This window comes from Oryza sativa, chromosome 1 (genome assembly GCF_034140825.1).
Source record: "Oryza sativa Japonica Group chromosome 1, ASM3414082v1".
NCBI classification, from domain to species: domain Eukaryota; kingdom Viridiplantae; phylum Streptophyta; class Magnoliopsida; order Poales; family Poaceae; genus Oryza; species Oryza sativa.
The window spans coordinates 32,029,249-32,045,200 of NC_089035.1; the positions used below are offsets into that span (position 1 = coordinate 32,029,249).

At 54.9% G+C, this 15,952-nt stretch overlaps 1 protein-coding gene across 1 annotated transcript; it reads right to left on the minus strand.

The window, feature by feature from the left end:
* Window positions 1–2,772: 2,772 nt before the first annotated feature.
* On the minus strand, window positions 2,773–4,044 carry LOC4324626 (receptor-like protein 51). The gene has a single exon (XM_015783765.1). It carries the CDS (start codon window positions 4,042–4,044, stop codon window positions 2,773–2,775), a length of 1,272 nt encoding a protein of 423 aa, XP_015639251.1.
* Window positions 4,045–15,952: the final 11,908 nt, after the last annotated feature.

Here is a 15,952-nt window from a genome sequence, read left to right on the forward strand (position 1 = left end):
ACGATCGAGGAGGGAATCAACACCTTCCATATGATGCTGTTGCAATCATGGATGCTCATTAGCGGCGATCATCACATCGGAAAATTGTCATCACAAAGCGTGGTGAACTGTATATGTACTTAGAGCAGGTACAGTAGCAGGCATAAGCCAGCTATAAACATATTTAAAAGAGATAAAGAAAGAGAGAATAGCAGCGGGCTACAGATCTATAGCCAGCTGCAGTACGGACTCCAAAACGTAATGTATGTATGACAGGTAGGACCAGGTATTAATAGTATAGTGAGCAACTATTATATGAATTAGCTATTACATTGGCTATAGATGATTTGGAGCTAGCAGTGAGCTATACTATTGAACTTGCTCTTAGAGCAGGTACAATAGCATACTATAAGCCAGCTATAAACATATTTTAAAGAGATAAAGGAAGAGAGAGAAGAGCAGTGGGCTACAGATCTGTAGCCAGCTACAGCACGGACTCCAAGACGTAATGTGTGTATGACAGGTGGGACTATGTATTAATAGTATAGTAAGCAACTATTGTATAAATTGTCTATTACATTGGCTACAAATGATTTGGAGCTAGTAGTGGGCTATACCATTAAACTGCTCTTATGCACCAACACTGTGAAACTTCATTTTCCAAGGTACATCAAGACACTCAGTACGTCACAGTACTCGATTGTATCTCTACTACTATAACCAATGTATCGTGGTCGTCCACTCGTCTGTTGTGACTTGTACTACAAGTGTAGCGTGGCAAAGCAGTGAAAATCTGACTTCAGGGTCTTCAGGCATCATACCATTCGAGTAGCAGAATACGTGTAGATATACAGAAAACTACTAAACTACTAGTATTAGCAACCACAATGTGCTAAAAAGGTAACCTTAAGGAATAAATATATTCTTAAGACACACCTTATATATTGTGCAAGTTAGCAATAGGAAAAATTTTCTTATGATGCACCTTAAGCTTACAACTAGCCATAGTGAATAAACAAGTATTTTTTTTCTCCTATACATCCTCTCTCTCCCTACTATCTCAAAGAAGCTGGCAGCCATCTTAATTTTTTATTTTATAGTGGGACCCATGTTAAAGACCATAACATTATGCATCATACCATAAAAAAGACTAACTATTTATGGGTTCCATCTTAAGATGTGTATGTGCATCATACATTGGCCTTGCCTTACTAGTACCACCATTTGAGTGGCAGGCAAAATGTTCAACGCGTACGTGCGAGATCACTGCGCTTGCCCAAACTGGCAGCCCAACTGAAAAGCTTACCAATGCTGTAGCTTCGTAGCTGTTCCGTCTTTTTGGATGGTTGCGCTGAGGCGGGACCGAGGGGTACATGATAGCCGTGCGGCTCATCCGAATTGCGCGCGGTTGGCAACGTGAGGTTGAAGGCTAGTAGAAAATTGCAGTCCGACTCGAAAGGTCCAAGCAGAAAGGAGCAGAAAATGGACTTTCCTCTTCATCAGATGACAGCATTTACACCTCACGCAATGAACACGGCCACCCAACAACGCACCCCCTGTGTGTTTGTGCCACAATCAAATGCAAGGAAGGAAATACTGGCCTGATCTCTAATCTCTTTGCACAGCCGGATCAACTGGTGCTCGAACATGCAGTACACGCTATACAGACAGGAACTGATCTCTCATTCAGTGCTCAGTACTAGCCAAAAGGACCAGTAACATCACTCCGGCCTGGTTCACGGGTGTTTAGATGGTGCTAAAACTTTTTAGTCCATATCACATCGGATGTTTGGACACTAATTTAGAGTATTAAATATAGACTAATAAAAAAACTAATTTCATAAATAAGAGCTAATCCGGGAGACGAATTTTTTAAGCCTAATTAATCCATAATTATCAAAAGTTTACTGTAGCATCACATTGGCAAAATCATGGCGTAATTAGACTCAAAAGATTCGTCTCGCGAATTAGTCCAAGCTTATGGAATGGGTTTTGTAATTAGTGTATGTTTAATACTCCAAATTATTGTCCAAACATCGGATGTGACAGGGACTTAGAATAAGTCCATGTAAACCAAACAACCATAGTTCTCCAAATTTTTTTTCTAAAAACATCACATCAAATGGAAATCATGAGACAAATCTTTTGAGCCAAATTAGTCTATAATTAGCCATAAATGCTACAGTAACCCACATATACTAACGACAGATTAATTAAGCTCAAAAGATTTGTCTCGCAGTTTTCAAGCGAGTTATGAAATTAATTTTTTTTCATTCGCGCCCAAAAACTCCCAATCAAATATTCGATGTGACAAAACAGGCCCTCCGTAGTTTCAGTAACAAATCCTAGATTGCCGTACATTGGTTAGAACTTTTACGGATTTTCTCTACTCAGAATAGTTTAAGTCTACAGGAATGTCAGTGCAGCACATACGAACAGTGGCACACGAGCCATTAGTGCAGGTGTTGACAGACACAGGGGAACAACATTTGCCAAAACATTGCCTGCTTGGCTCTGCAGAATGCTCAAACTGATGCTGTCGTTTGTATATGGCTGTTCTTAGCTCTCAAACCAAGATCTTGAACCCGATCAAGAGCAAAGAACCGCAACAAAAATTACATGAGAAAGAATATCAATCGATCATGAGCTAGCTAGGGAATAATTCACGATTTCACCGGGACACCGGGTGGCACGGATCAACCAGCCAACTCAACACGAAAGAAGCAAAAGAATTCGACGAGATCCCCTCGTTTCCCGCTTGCTCGGCTCGCTCGCCGCGCGCGCGGCGCCGCCTCACCGGCACACCTTGCAGAGGCAGACGAGTAGGATGACGGCGAACGCCAGGCAGGACAGCCCGATGGCCACCCCGAGCACCGCCGCGCTGGGCCCGCCCCGCGCGTCGGCGCCCTCGTCCGCGTCCCCGTCCTTTGCGCCGTCGTCGTAGTCCGCGCTCCGCTCCGACCGCGCCGTCGCCGTCGCCGGCGGCGCCATCACCGGGAACCCGTACTTGTCGCACGGCGCCACGCCGATGGCGATCTCGGCGGACAGCACCGACCGGTTGTAGCACAGCTTGGGGTTCCCGGCCGCCCTGAACACTCGCAGCCTCGACACGAACTTGGCGGTGAATGGCACCATGCCGTCGAAGTCGTTGCCCTCGAGGTTGAGCTCCTTCAGGCCCCTCATCTCGGATAGGAACTGAGGTATGCTGCCATTGAGCCGGTTCGAGCCCAGGTTGAGCACCTCGAGCTCGGGCAGCGTGGAGACAGTGTCCGGGATGCGGCCGGAGATGGAGTTGTTGGACAGGTCAATGGTGGTGAGCGAAATGAGATCGCCGATGGAGGTGGGGATGTTCCCGTTGAGGTCGTTGGAGCTGAGGTTGAGGTGGGTGATGGCGCTGAGGAGGGTGAGGGTGTCGGGGATGGCGCCGGTGATGCGGTTCCCGGAGAGGTCGAGGTGGGTGAGGTTGGGGCAGTGCCAGTGGTGCGGGAGGAAGCCGGAGAGGTTGGCATTGGAGAGGGTGAGGCTGGTGAGGTGGCCCATGTGGGAGACGACGACTGCGAGCTCCGAAGGGGAGCCGGTGGCGAGGGGAGTGTCCGCGACGGTGAGCTCGGTCAGGTTCTCCAGGTGCGAGAGCCACACGGCGGAGAGGCGGTGGAGCGAGGCGACGCAGGAGAAGGCCCGGAGCCCTGCCGCGAGCTGCTCCGGCGGAAGCAGCCGCGGCGGCGCCGCGGGGCAGTCGGAGAAGGAGAGCGCCCGGAGGGACGGCGCGAGCGCCTCGAGCGCCCCGGCCGAGACGGAGGTGGTCGCCGAGCAGTTGGCCATCACGAGGGACGTCACGCGCCGAAACGGCACCCCGGCGTCGCAGGACGCGGCGACCACGCCCACGGCGCCGGCCGCGTCGTCGCAGGGGTCGAGACGGTGCGGGCGGAGGCCGAGCGCCCGCAGCGCCACGAGCTGCTCCGGGTCCAGCGGCGCCGCTCCGGCGAAGGAGATGGCGACGAGTAGTAGTAGCAGCAGCAGTAGGTCGTGCGTGGCGAGGACGGTGGTGGTGGTGGCGGCGGCCATGCTCTTGGACGCAGAGGCGAAGAGCAGGCACGGGCTCACGCCGAGAAATGTTTCAAAGGGTGGGTGCGCGGGTGCGCGCGCGGTTTCCGATGTTTTGTCCTGCGAAAGCGCGGGATGGACCGGGCCGTGCCGAGATCCCGGGCCGTTGGTTGGCATGCGGACGGACGGATGCGACGCGGGCGGCGCGGTCGCTTTCGGGAGAACTGTGCGCGACGAGAGATGGAGAAGAAGAGAGGGCCTGTGACCCCTGCCCGGCGCTGCGGCAGCTCGTGCCTGCTTGGGTATCCGTGCAAGCGAGCTCTCTGCCATGGACGGACGACCTCTGCGTGCTAAGCAATGTCATGTCAGAGTTGTCTCGCCAACGAGGGAGATTTCGTGTTGGTCCAGTGGCCGGCGGCCTGGCGCCTCCTGCCACTCTCCATGTGAGCGGCCGCTGAAAACTTGGTGTGCTTCCCGTCTTTCAGCAAGCGGAACAGCGTGTACGTGCCCGTGACGGGCGAGCAGGCAACAAGGAGTCAGCGGTTTGGACGGTTTGTGAAGCATCTTTCGCCCTTCGATTTGGCTTTCGAACGATCACAGTTACAATTTGTTTTTTTTTTAAAAAAAACCTTAAGCCAGCTTCTGCTGGGTTTATATTAAGCAGGTGAAGAACTGTACAGATTCACCAAGAGGTGAGGAGCAGAGAAGAAAAGGAAAACAGGGGGGGGGGGGGGGGGGGTGGATACAGGAAGATAGAGGGGGCAGGGGGACTACAGAGGAGTGGGATGGTTACAATCAGGCGCTATTGTGCACTATTCTAGCTAAATCTTTTGCCCCGCATCCTATCTAAATATTGATTTCATCCACAATCTTCGTCACCAGATACGACATTGTGGCCTCTTTGCTTTTGAACACTCGCCGGTTCTGCTCGCACCAAATCTCCCAACCGAGCAACATGTGAATGGAGCGCATTCCTTTCGCTTTGTTCTTGTCGCCGTGGCTAGTTCTTCTTTCCCACCGGTCCAGCAAGCCCTCATCGTCGTTGTGTGGTGCAAGAGTGTGATTGCAATTTAATCTTGAGAGGACCCTCTACCATACTTCCTTTGTGTAGGGGCAGTCTTTGAAGAGGTGTTGCGTTGTCTCCAAGTTCCTGTAGCAAAGCTGACAAAAGTAATTGTTGGGCCATTGGCGGAGTTGTAGACGATCGGCTGTCCAAATCTTGTTTTGCAGTAGTAGCCACATGAAATTTTTGCACTTTGATGGTGCCCAACACTTCCAGGTCAGATTGGCAGCTCTTGATCCAGTTCCGCCGCTGAACTGAGCCATGTATGCCGATTTTGCTGAATACTTGTCGTTGTTTGTCCATTTCCAAAGGATAGTGTCTTCGGTGTCCTCTACTAAAGTTATTCCACTTTCCCAAATCTGTTGATGGACTTGGACAAATTCTTGAACCAGCGCCAAGGTTAAGTCATGCCTAATGTCCCTGATCCATTGATTATCGCTCAAAGCCTTGTGTACTGTTCGGTGCTTTCCTTTGGAATGAGTGAAGAGCGTTGGTGCAAGATATTTGAGTGGCTGGTGTCCCACCCAATTTGATTCCCAGAAATCTGCTTTCCTACCATTACCGATTGAGACCATTGTGGCCGTAGCGAAAATCTTCCTATCAAGATCATCACAGGGCGGAGGCGTACCAATCCACGGTTTGTGTGGACATTCCCACTAGAACCACAACCGTCGCAGTCTTAACGCTCTTGCAAACTTGTCGAGATCAAGAATCCCCAATCCTCCTAATTTGATTGGTGAGCACACCTTTTCCCAATTCACTTTGCACTTTCCACCACTGAGCTCTTGATGCCCCGCCCAGAGGAATTTTCTTCTCATTTTGTCCATGTCCTGAATGAATTGCTTGGGAGGTTTCAAGGCAGTGAGGAAGTATGTTGGTATAGAACTCAAAACTGAGGTAACCAGTGTTTTCCTTCCCGCCTGCTGAATGAGCCTTCCTTTCCATCCTGCCAGACGTGAGCCTAACTTGTCCATAATAGGTTGCAAATGCACCTTCCTTATGTGCCCCGTTGTGAGTGGACAGTTACAATTTGTTACCGGAGAGTCATCGTTTACGGGCATGTTTGGATTGAAGTCAATTCTTCTCCTATCAATTGTTTGGTATTCTTGAACAGTTTTTGTTAGCTATTTGGATGGAGATCGAATCTTATCCATTCAATAGAGTTAGAAACAACACAATCCTACCAAAATTTTGTTAGTGCCAAATCTTATTTGACATTAATAAACTTTTGGTGGGGCTTCAAACCAAAACAACCCTACATGCAAAATATGATGGATATGTTTAACCATATAAGTGAAGTCTTACATTAAAGAACATGTAAATTCGGTAGCATCCGTCCTTTTCTTCCGACTGTTACAGAGCCAAAGATGGAATGTGGTTGCTCAATTGCTCTGAGCGCCCACCATCATAGTTGTCTGGATTCTGGACATGCGACCAACAAATGATCGATGCTCTCGTCGTGTTGATCACAGATGACCAAGGTTTAAAATCTCTGGCTAAGCCCTTTAGCTGCTGGGCTTTTCATCAGCTATGGCCAGCTATGGCCGGCTATAGCTGCAGTTAAGCCATTTAGCGGATTTGCAAAAATTGAACATAAACTTGCCAATATCATAATAAATTCGTGACAACATCAGAGATTCAAAATAGTTCAAAACACTTCAATTCTTCAACACTCGACAACATCAAAGCAAGAAATCCTACCTGCCTCTGACTCCGCTAGGACATGGTGCCTGCCGTTCGAGCTTGGTGCCTTGGTGGCGCTTGGGGGAGAGAGGAGTGGGCCTTCATATGCATTCGCCGCCGTCGTTGCTTGGGGTTGGGGGAAAAGAGTGGGGATTGGCGCAGCCATCGCTGCCTTCTCCGGGCGCAGCTGCCACCACCACTTGGGGAAGAAGAGTGAGGAGGGAGAGGGATTTGTGCAGCCGCCGCCTCTGAGAACAGCAGCCGCCGTTGCCGGTCGCAGCCACAGCAGCATCCGTCGCCGTCGCCACTGCAGGTCGCCGCCGCTGCTGCTGCAATCACGGAGAGGAGGAGAGAGCGAGAGAGTTAGGTTTTGTTGAGCACTTGAGCCACACGGTCACCTAATATGGGCTTGTTCATTGGAATTTCAGCCCACCAAGGCCTTTAGCGGCAGCTAATAGATGGTCTGTTTAGCGGCAATCTTCAGCTAAAAGCAGCTAATAGCGTCAAAGAAAACATAGCGGTAAATTGAACATATCGTAGCGGTTGCTATTGCCAGCAGCTTTCTCCGGCTATAACGGCAGCTATAGCCGGAGATTTAAATCCTTGCAGATGACACAACAATTTGGGTGTGGCAGTCCATGGTTGCACAACCGATCAACTGTCCAACATCTATTTAGTGCCACTAACCATGTAAAGTAGTGGCAGCGAGGTGGCGCAAGTGATTTCCATATCAGCGTGGATTGGAAAGGTATTCGACCGAGAAACAATGATTGGTAGGCTGATCTGGAAGAGTAATCACCTGAGCTTTCCCATTTCCAGATTATTGAGTCTGGTTGGTTACTTAGTTGATCAACCGATTGTACGAGCGACCAAAGATTGAGGTAATCCAGGATGGTTTGAATCCCCATAGCACCATTGATGTCCCTTATTCCATCTGCGGCCGAGTAGCGCCTCGGCCACTGTCCTACGCCTCCTAATGCTAGCAAGGATCCGATCATGCACAGCCAGTGCAAGAGAACGAACACCAAATCCCTGCAACCAGTTGTCCTCTTAGAATAATGTAGTCGTCCCATTGCCCACCTGACAACCTATGGATATTGACACGAAGCTTCGCTTCTTCAGGCCTTTCGCAGTGCAACGACGTGGCGAGTGACCTCGTTGCTGAACGTTGATGTGGAGGAGAAAAGGAGGTGGGTCCCGTGCCCTTGCAAGGTTTGCGGCTCCTAGCTAGGGTTCAGGTTCCTCACGCCCGAAAAAGAAGGTGCGAGCACGGTCCCCTTTCTGTTGCTGCTCCCAAATCTTCCCCATTCTTCTGCGCCGCCATGTCAAGATCCGAGCAGGCTTGGAGCTTGTTGGCGATGCTGCCGAGTGCTGACGAGGAAGGGGAGAAGCTGGAGTATGGGAAAAAGTGGTGGGGGGCAGGTCGGGTCGCGGTGATGGCGAAGGAGGAGCGGTCGGAGAGGAATGAGCGAAATGAAGACTAGGGCAAGGAGGTTGATCCACTCCGCCAGCTTACTCGATTCCTCACTGGGGAAACTTGATGTAGCGACAGCCGGAGAGCTCGTCGGCTCCACCTCAGGGGAGTGCCGCCTCTTGATCCGTGCCGCCAAGAGCTTGCCGTCCACGCCACCCCTGATCCGTACCGCCCGGAGCTTGTTGGCCACACGCCCCTCGATCTGCACTAGTCAGAGTTCGCCAGACACATCGCCCCCCAATCTGCGCCCACCAGAGCTCGCCGGCCGCACCGCCCCTCGATCTGCGTTGTCAGGGCTCGCCGGCCGTGCTGCCTGTCGACATCAGCAAAGAGAGGAGGGGAGAGCCGATGCTCCCGAGTGAGCAAGAAAGGGGATTTGGTGATGTGCACTGGGGTTCCCGATCTTCCGAAAGGTTCTGATAAACAACGATTTGGGCAGAGTCGCGACACAAATCGATCCGGCTTCTTGAACGCGCACGCTCTTGAGCCCCGCAATCGCAACACCACGTCTTCTCTGGTTATCACCCGTGTCGAAACACGGATGACCTCGCCGAGAAGGCTAATCCCTGTTTGCCAATCGAAGAACACAAACAAGAGCGAGATAGAAAACAACCAAAATTGCAGATGAATGATTAAGCTCACGAGTTGGGGTCTTACAAACCGATCTAGCGGCGAAACTATTCTCGACAGATTAATCTAAGCAAAACCCGACTCTAAACGATGACGGCTACTGAATAAATATGATTAGGAACGTCCTAAGGTTTCCATAGGGCGCACACCCCCTTGGGCTAAGCCCACGACACAATTACAAGGCCCAAAACTCAAAATCAGATTCGGACTGGATGAGGTGCATGACTTGTTTTGCAGATTCCCGGCAGCTCGGTAGGAGTTTTGATGTGGAACCAAAACCATCTGAAAGTAGACTTCATAAGCTTTCCAACAAGTACTCATGGGCCCCGAAATTTCTTCTAGATCAGCGGCTAGGTCCGTTTGAAGTTGATGCTGTCAGGAGGCCCGAGTCCAAAACGTATAGAACTTTATCTCTTGTCTTCTATGGACCAAAAGTGACGTGGTGAGATGAAAGAATACTTGGAAAAGGTCTTGGTTTGGTCCCCAATCAACTTCTTCAATCATCCATGCATTTCTTATGCTCGGTCTCTTTTCTTTCGTCCAAGCAAGTATCTCTGCAAACAAAAACACACGAAACTCATTGTGTAGCAACGGTTGTTCAAATATATAACAAGTAAATCTAATGTAGAACATATGTGCCTTTGATTTATTAATACATAAGGTAGTCATGGTTATATCCGAGTGACGGAGCGTGGGGCTCCTCACCGGGAGACCGCACAGGCCCCCCTTTGCCGGTTCGGCCGGGGACTCAGGGAGAGATTCTAAGCTCTCTGTATGTGGAAGGCTCGCGAGACCAGAAACACACAAGACACGGGCGATGTATACAGGTTCGGGCCGCTGAGAAGCGTAATACCCTACTCCTGTGTTTTGGAAGATCTGTGTATAAAGGAGCTACAAAGTATGAGCCAGCCTCTCCCTTGTTCTGGGTTTCTAATCTGGAAAAATCCAGTTCCACATCTCAGTGGGCAAGGTCCTCCTTTTATATCTTAAGGGGATACCACATGCACCATTTCTCTCTTTTTTGTGGGGACTTACCCCACCTTTTCATAAACAGACGGAGACTTGTATGGTTGCCGTCCGAATGACCTTCTGATGGGACGGCCCATACCTACCTCCACTTCCGCCGGAAGCAGGCGCGACGTGGAATCGTGGCTGTCTGCTGACGACATGACCGGTATCAGACCAGTCACGTCGGTCATTCTTGTCCACTACGTGTCAGCTTAGCAACCTACATGCTCACCCTTCTTCACACAACATCTTGCCTGTAATGGTTAGGATGAAACCTGGCATATATCTGACCAGGACTAACGTGCCATCTCTGGGAGGTAACACGCTAGCTCCAGCTGGGGACGAGCGCCTAGAAGCCCTCGTCCTGACGGGATGGGGCGAGGCGTGCGTCAGATCGCCAGTCACCACCTAACCCGCGATCTGACCGGTCTGTGACTGGTCACAGACCGGATAAACGAGTGCACTGCACTGCGTTACATGCGGCGTGACACGCTCAACCAAACCGCAATAAATGTGGTTAGGTGAGCCCCACTGTGCTCACCTAACCCATACGCGGAGCAAAAACCCATGAGGGGTCGGGGCGCCTCGGCCCTCGGGGCCGAGGGGGGTGCGGCCCGACCCCCTCGGGGGGACTAAGAGGAGGGCGAACGCATCACCCTCGGGCCCGACGTCCCTCGGGGGTACCAGGCCACGTGTGCGATTGTGTCTGCCTCAAACCTCTAGTCATGATACTCCTGATCCCATGTCACCGACAGTAGCCCCCGGCGTTATGCCAGGGCGATCGCCCTCTTTAAGGGAAACGGTCGGGCGTGACGCCACTCCTAAGACCTGGTGACAGGTGGGACCGGTCTCCACAATTGGGCAGAAACCCAACGGTCACAAACCACGCACATCGGCAATGGTAACTCGGCTGTCAACAATGAGCGGTCTCTTCAAGACTGCCACATTACTTGAGTAGCACACGAATCTGGACATGGCGATTCGTTTCGTCTGGAGATATGGTAACGTCGCTTCGGTCGGCGAGCGTAATTAACGCGCGCACGATATGATCTATCTCGACTGCCACAACCGCATATCCACCTCATGCGCCGCAAGCGGGCGAATGGGATTAGTGGAAGCGTGGGCGCGAGAAACGAGGGGGCGAAATAGTGGGCGCGAGAAGCGAGTAGCCGGGCACAGCGTTGGCAAGAGTATAAAGGCACTGAGGAAGGGATTTGTTTCCTTCCTTTCGCCATTATTCCCCTTGTCTTCGCCGCTTGCGCCCTAACTCCTTCTTTCCTGTGCCCTACCTTCGCCACACGCGCTCGCTCTTAATCTTCTCTTCCTCCGGCGCCATGGCACGGGGTTCCGCTCTGCTCGATGGTAGCGTGCTGCCGCCTTCCCGTATCGTGAGCGAGAGGCAGGCTGGGCTGCCGCGCCGCTTCATGCCGGAATCTGCCACCGGCCGGGAGATAGTCACGCTGGGCGAGGGACGCCCGGCGCCAGACTACCCGGAGCGGTCTGTCTTCTTTCTCCCCTTTGCAATGGCAGGGCTGGTTCCACCATTTTCTTCTTTCTTCATGGATGTTCTGGAGTTCTACGATCTCCAGATGGCGCACCTCACCCCCAACGCGGTGATGACATTGGCCATCTTCGCGCATCTGTGCGAGATGTTCATTGGGGTGCGCCCATCTCTTCGGCTGTTCCGGTGGTTCTTCACCGTGCAGTCGGTGTCGCCGCCATCGGTAGTCGGTGGCTGCTACTTCCAGCCACGGGGGCCGGTGCTGAACCGCTACATCCCCTGCGCCCTCCGCAAGAAGTGGGACGACTGGAAGAGCGACTGGTTCTACACTCCCCTCGCCGACGAAGCGCGCCTCCGACTTCCGAGCCAGCCCCCGGCGCAGGCCTCCAGCTGGCGGGCGCCGGTAGATCTGGGGGATGGCTATGACGCCGTCCTCGACCGCCTGGCGGGCCTGCGATCCCAGGGGCTCACAGGGGCCATGGTGTACGGCGACTACCTCCGTCGTCGGATTGCGCCGCTCCAGCGACGCGCTCGGGGCGCCTGGGAGTACACCGGGTCCGAAGACTTCACGAGGACCCACCAGGGAGTGAGATGGGATTGGGCTCCTGAGGACTTCAAGATATTGGTCCAACGGGTGCTGAATCTCAACTCCGTAGAGGCGGCCCTCATTCCCCAAGGAATCCTCCCCCTCTGCAGCGTTCCAGACCGCGCCTCCATCCTGACCATTATGATGGCGGTCGGGGCCTCAGAGGAGCGAGCTCCAAAGGGCCACGACGGCGCAGGCGGGAGCCGCAGGGGGGAACAATTTACCCCGAGAGGGGGTCGTGCTTCTGGGTCCCGCGACAGGGGCCCGGGGAGCAGCCGCCCTGCCGACGCCCGGGGGAAGAGGAAGCAGGGAGGAACACCTCCTCCATCTCCTCCCCGAGGGGGCGGGGCGGCGCGTGTCAGCAGCAGGCGCCCGGAGGGGGCCGCGCCAACATCGCAGCCCGAGGGGGAGCGCAAGAAGAAGCGGCCCCGTAAGATGGGGGAGACAGAACCATCTCGGGGAAACCTCATTTCCCCTCCAAAGTGGTCGTTTAACCGACCCCCTCGCAGGTTCGTCTCTCACCCATCGTGACTGTATTCTCTTAACGCGAGTTTTCACTCACCCATCTTGTTCGTCTTCTGGTTTTTTCTTTTGTTTCAGCGAGATCCCGTCGCGTCCCTCCCGCCATTCCAAGTCCGGCCAGTCTGAGGCCGAGGATCCGGCGGCCGTAGAGGCCCTCAGGCGGGAATCTGACCGGCGAGAGGCCGCGGATCGCCTACGGGAAGCCGAGGAGGCCGCCCAGGAGGCCGCCCGGGCTCGCCAGGCCGAGGAAACCGCTCGGGAGGAGGCCGCCCGGGCCCGCCAGGCCGGGGAAGCCGCTCGGGAGGAAGTCGGATTTCGCCAGGACGAGGCGATGGCGACTTCTGAGGCAGCTCGCGACGAGGCCGCGGGCGCGTCGCTTGGGCCCACTCCCTCGGGCGACGCTCAGGCGACAACTTCTGGGGCAGCTGGCGACGAGGCTGCGGGCGCGTCGCTTGGGCCCACTCCCTCGGGCGACGCTCAGGACCAACCGGGTCCGGGGGACATCCCCGAGTCCGGCACTTCTATCGGCGGCCCGAACCGCGTGGCATCCTCTCCAAGGCGGCTCTGCCCCACGCCTTCTATCGCCCCACTGAACGCAGAGCCCCTTCTGCAGGCCTTGGCTGCCGCAAACACCACGGTGTTGGATGGGTTAAGCGCCCAGGTGGAGGTCTTGCAGGCAGAGCGGGCGGAGCTCGACGCCGCGTGGGCGCGTGTCGAAGAGGGGCGACGCTCGGTGGAGGCCATGGTGGAGGTGGGCCGTAAGGCTCACCGCCGGCACGTCTCGGAGCTTGAAACCCGTAAGAAGGTGCTGGCGGAGATCGCCAAGGAAGTGGAGGAGGAGCGGGGGGCTGCCCTCATTGCCACCACCGTGATGAACGAGGCGCAGGACACCCTCCGCCTTCAATATGGGAGCTGGGAGGCGGAGCTAAGGAAGAAGCTCGACGCCGCCCAGGGGGTGCTTGATGCTGCTGCTGCCCGAGAACAGCGGGCGGCGGAGACCGAAGCGGCGTCCCGGCAGCGTGAAGAGGCCCTTGAGGCGCGCGCCATGGCGCTGGAAGAGCGCGCCTGCGTCGTGGAGAGGGATCTGGCGGACCGCGAGGCCGCCGTTACCATCCGGGAAGCAACGCTGGCGGCGCACGAGGCTGCTTGCGCCGAAGAAGAGTTCACACTCCGCCTCCGCGAGGACGCGCTCACCGAGCGGGAGCGAGCTCTCGAGGGGGCCGAGGCCGCGGCGCAACAGCTGGCGGTTAGCCTGTCCCTCCGCGAGGCAGCGCAGGAGGAGGAGGCACGCCACAATCTGGAAGGTGCCCGCGCCGAGAGGGCCGTACTGAACCAACGGGCCGCTGAGCTCGAGGCGCGGGCGAAGGAGCTGGACGCGAGGGCGCGCAGCGGCAGGGCGGCCACGGGCGAAAGCGACTTAGCCGCCCGCCTCGCAGCTGCCGAACGCACCATCGCCGATCTGCAGGGCGCGCTGGACTTGTCCGCCGGGGAGGTCGAAGCCCTCCGCTTGGCAGGCGAGGTAGGGCCCGGCATGCTTTGGGACGCTGTCTCCCGCCTAGATTGCGCCAGTCGGCAAGTGGGCCTCTGGAGAGGGCGGACCGTAAAGTACGCCGACAACCAGGGAGGCCTCGCCCAGCGCCTCTCGAAGATGGCCGGGGCTCTCCAACGGCTCCCCGAGGAGCTCGAGAAGACAATTAAGTCATCCTCGAGGGACCTCGCCCAAGGAGCGGTGGAGCTCGTCCTGGCGAGTTACCAGGCCAGGGACCCCAATTTCTCTCCATGGATGGCGCTGGATGAGTTCCCTCCTGGGACCGAGGACCGCGCGCGCGCGCAGGTCCGGGATGCCGCCGACCATATCGTCGACAGCTTCGAGGGCTCGGCCCCTCGGCTTGCGTTTGCCCCCAACTCCGACGAGGAGGGCAATGCCGGTGGTGCAGACGACAGTGACGTCGAGGCCGGCGATCCGGGCGCATCGGATTGAGCCCCCAGACCCCCGCCATTCTTCAGTTTTTTCTTCTTTTCTTTCTTCTAAGGCCTTCGGGCCTCTTTTTTGTATAGATCAACTTAATCTGTAATCAAAAATGAAGAAATTTTTGTGTTAATTTCATCTTGCTGTGAGTATGAGATGAGGATGATCTGTGCCGTGGTCCTTTTGTGTCTTAGCTTGAATAAGGGCTCGTGCCCAGGTTCTGGTCCTCAAAAGGCGCGGGTCGGGGCTAGTGCCTGGGGAGATCCACATGTCGAGACTGGCCAGGCCGGGAACGTGGTGACCGAGGGTTATGGGTGACCCGATTGTGGGTTTTTGCCGATTCCCCCCCCGGAGTTCACCACGCCTCGGGGCACGGCTCGGTTCTGGGCCCCGTTCGGCGATTTTAGCCGACCCGAGCCCCCGAGGGCAGGATTGAGCACGAGTGACCTATTTCAAGTCAAGATTCTTCAAAAGGAAAAAACAGTACAGATACAGCCTTTAGGAAATTGAAACTGCTTTTATTGAAATACAGATGTAAGAGAAATAAGAATATGCATATGTTGTAGGCCCCGGCCAACCCTGCACGCCCGAGGGGGGTGCGGGGTTGGCCCGAGCCCGAAACCTGACACCCGACCCCCCCTCAGGGGTAGAAGCGACGAAGGTGTTCGATGTTCCACGGGTTAGGCAGCTCAGTGCCGTCGCCCGTGGCCAGCCGTATGGAGCCCGGCCGGGGGACGCCGACCACTCGATACGGACCCTCCCACATTGGTGAAAGCTTGCTCAATCCAGCACGCGTTTGGACGCGGCGTAGGACGAGGTCGTCGACGCAGAGTGATCGGGCCCGGACGTGGCGCTGATGGTAGCGCCGCAGGCTCTGCTGGTAGCGCGCGGCTCGGAGGGCCGCGCGCCGCCTTCGCTCTTCCAAGTAGTCGAGGTCATCTCTGCGAAGCTGATTTTGATCAGCCTCGCAATACATGGTAGCCCGAGGAGACCTCAGGGTGAGCTCGGATGGGAGAACCGCTTCCGCGCCGTAGACGAGGAAGAAAGGCATTTCCCCGGTTGCTCGGCTTGGTGTAGTTCGGTTTGCCCAGAGCACCGCTGGCAACTCCTCGATCCATGAATCGCCATACTTCTTGACTATGTTGAAGGTCTTGGTTTTAAGGCCTTTGAGGATTTCCGCATTGGCGCGCTCCACTTGGCCATTGCTTCTGGGGTGGGCAGGTGAGGCGAAGCAGAGCTTGATGCCCATGTCTTCGCAGTAGTCGCCGAAGAGTTCACTAGTGAATTGGGTGCCATTATCCGTAATAATACGGTTAGGCACTCCAAACCGGGCCGTGATGCCCTTAAAGAATTTAAGTGCGGAGTGCTTATCGATCTTGACGACCGGATAAGCCTCGGGCCACTTAGTGAACCTGTCGATCGCGACATACAGATACTCAAACCCGCCCGGGGCCCGCCTAAACGGTCCCAGGATATCGAGTCCCCAGACAGCA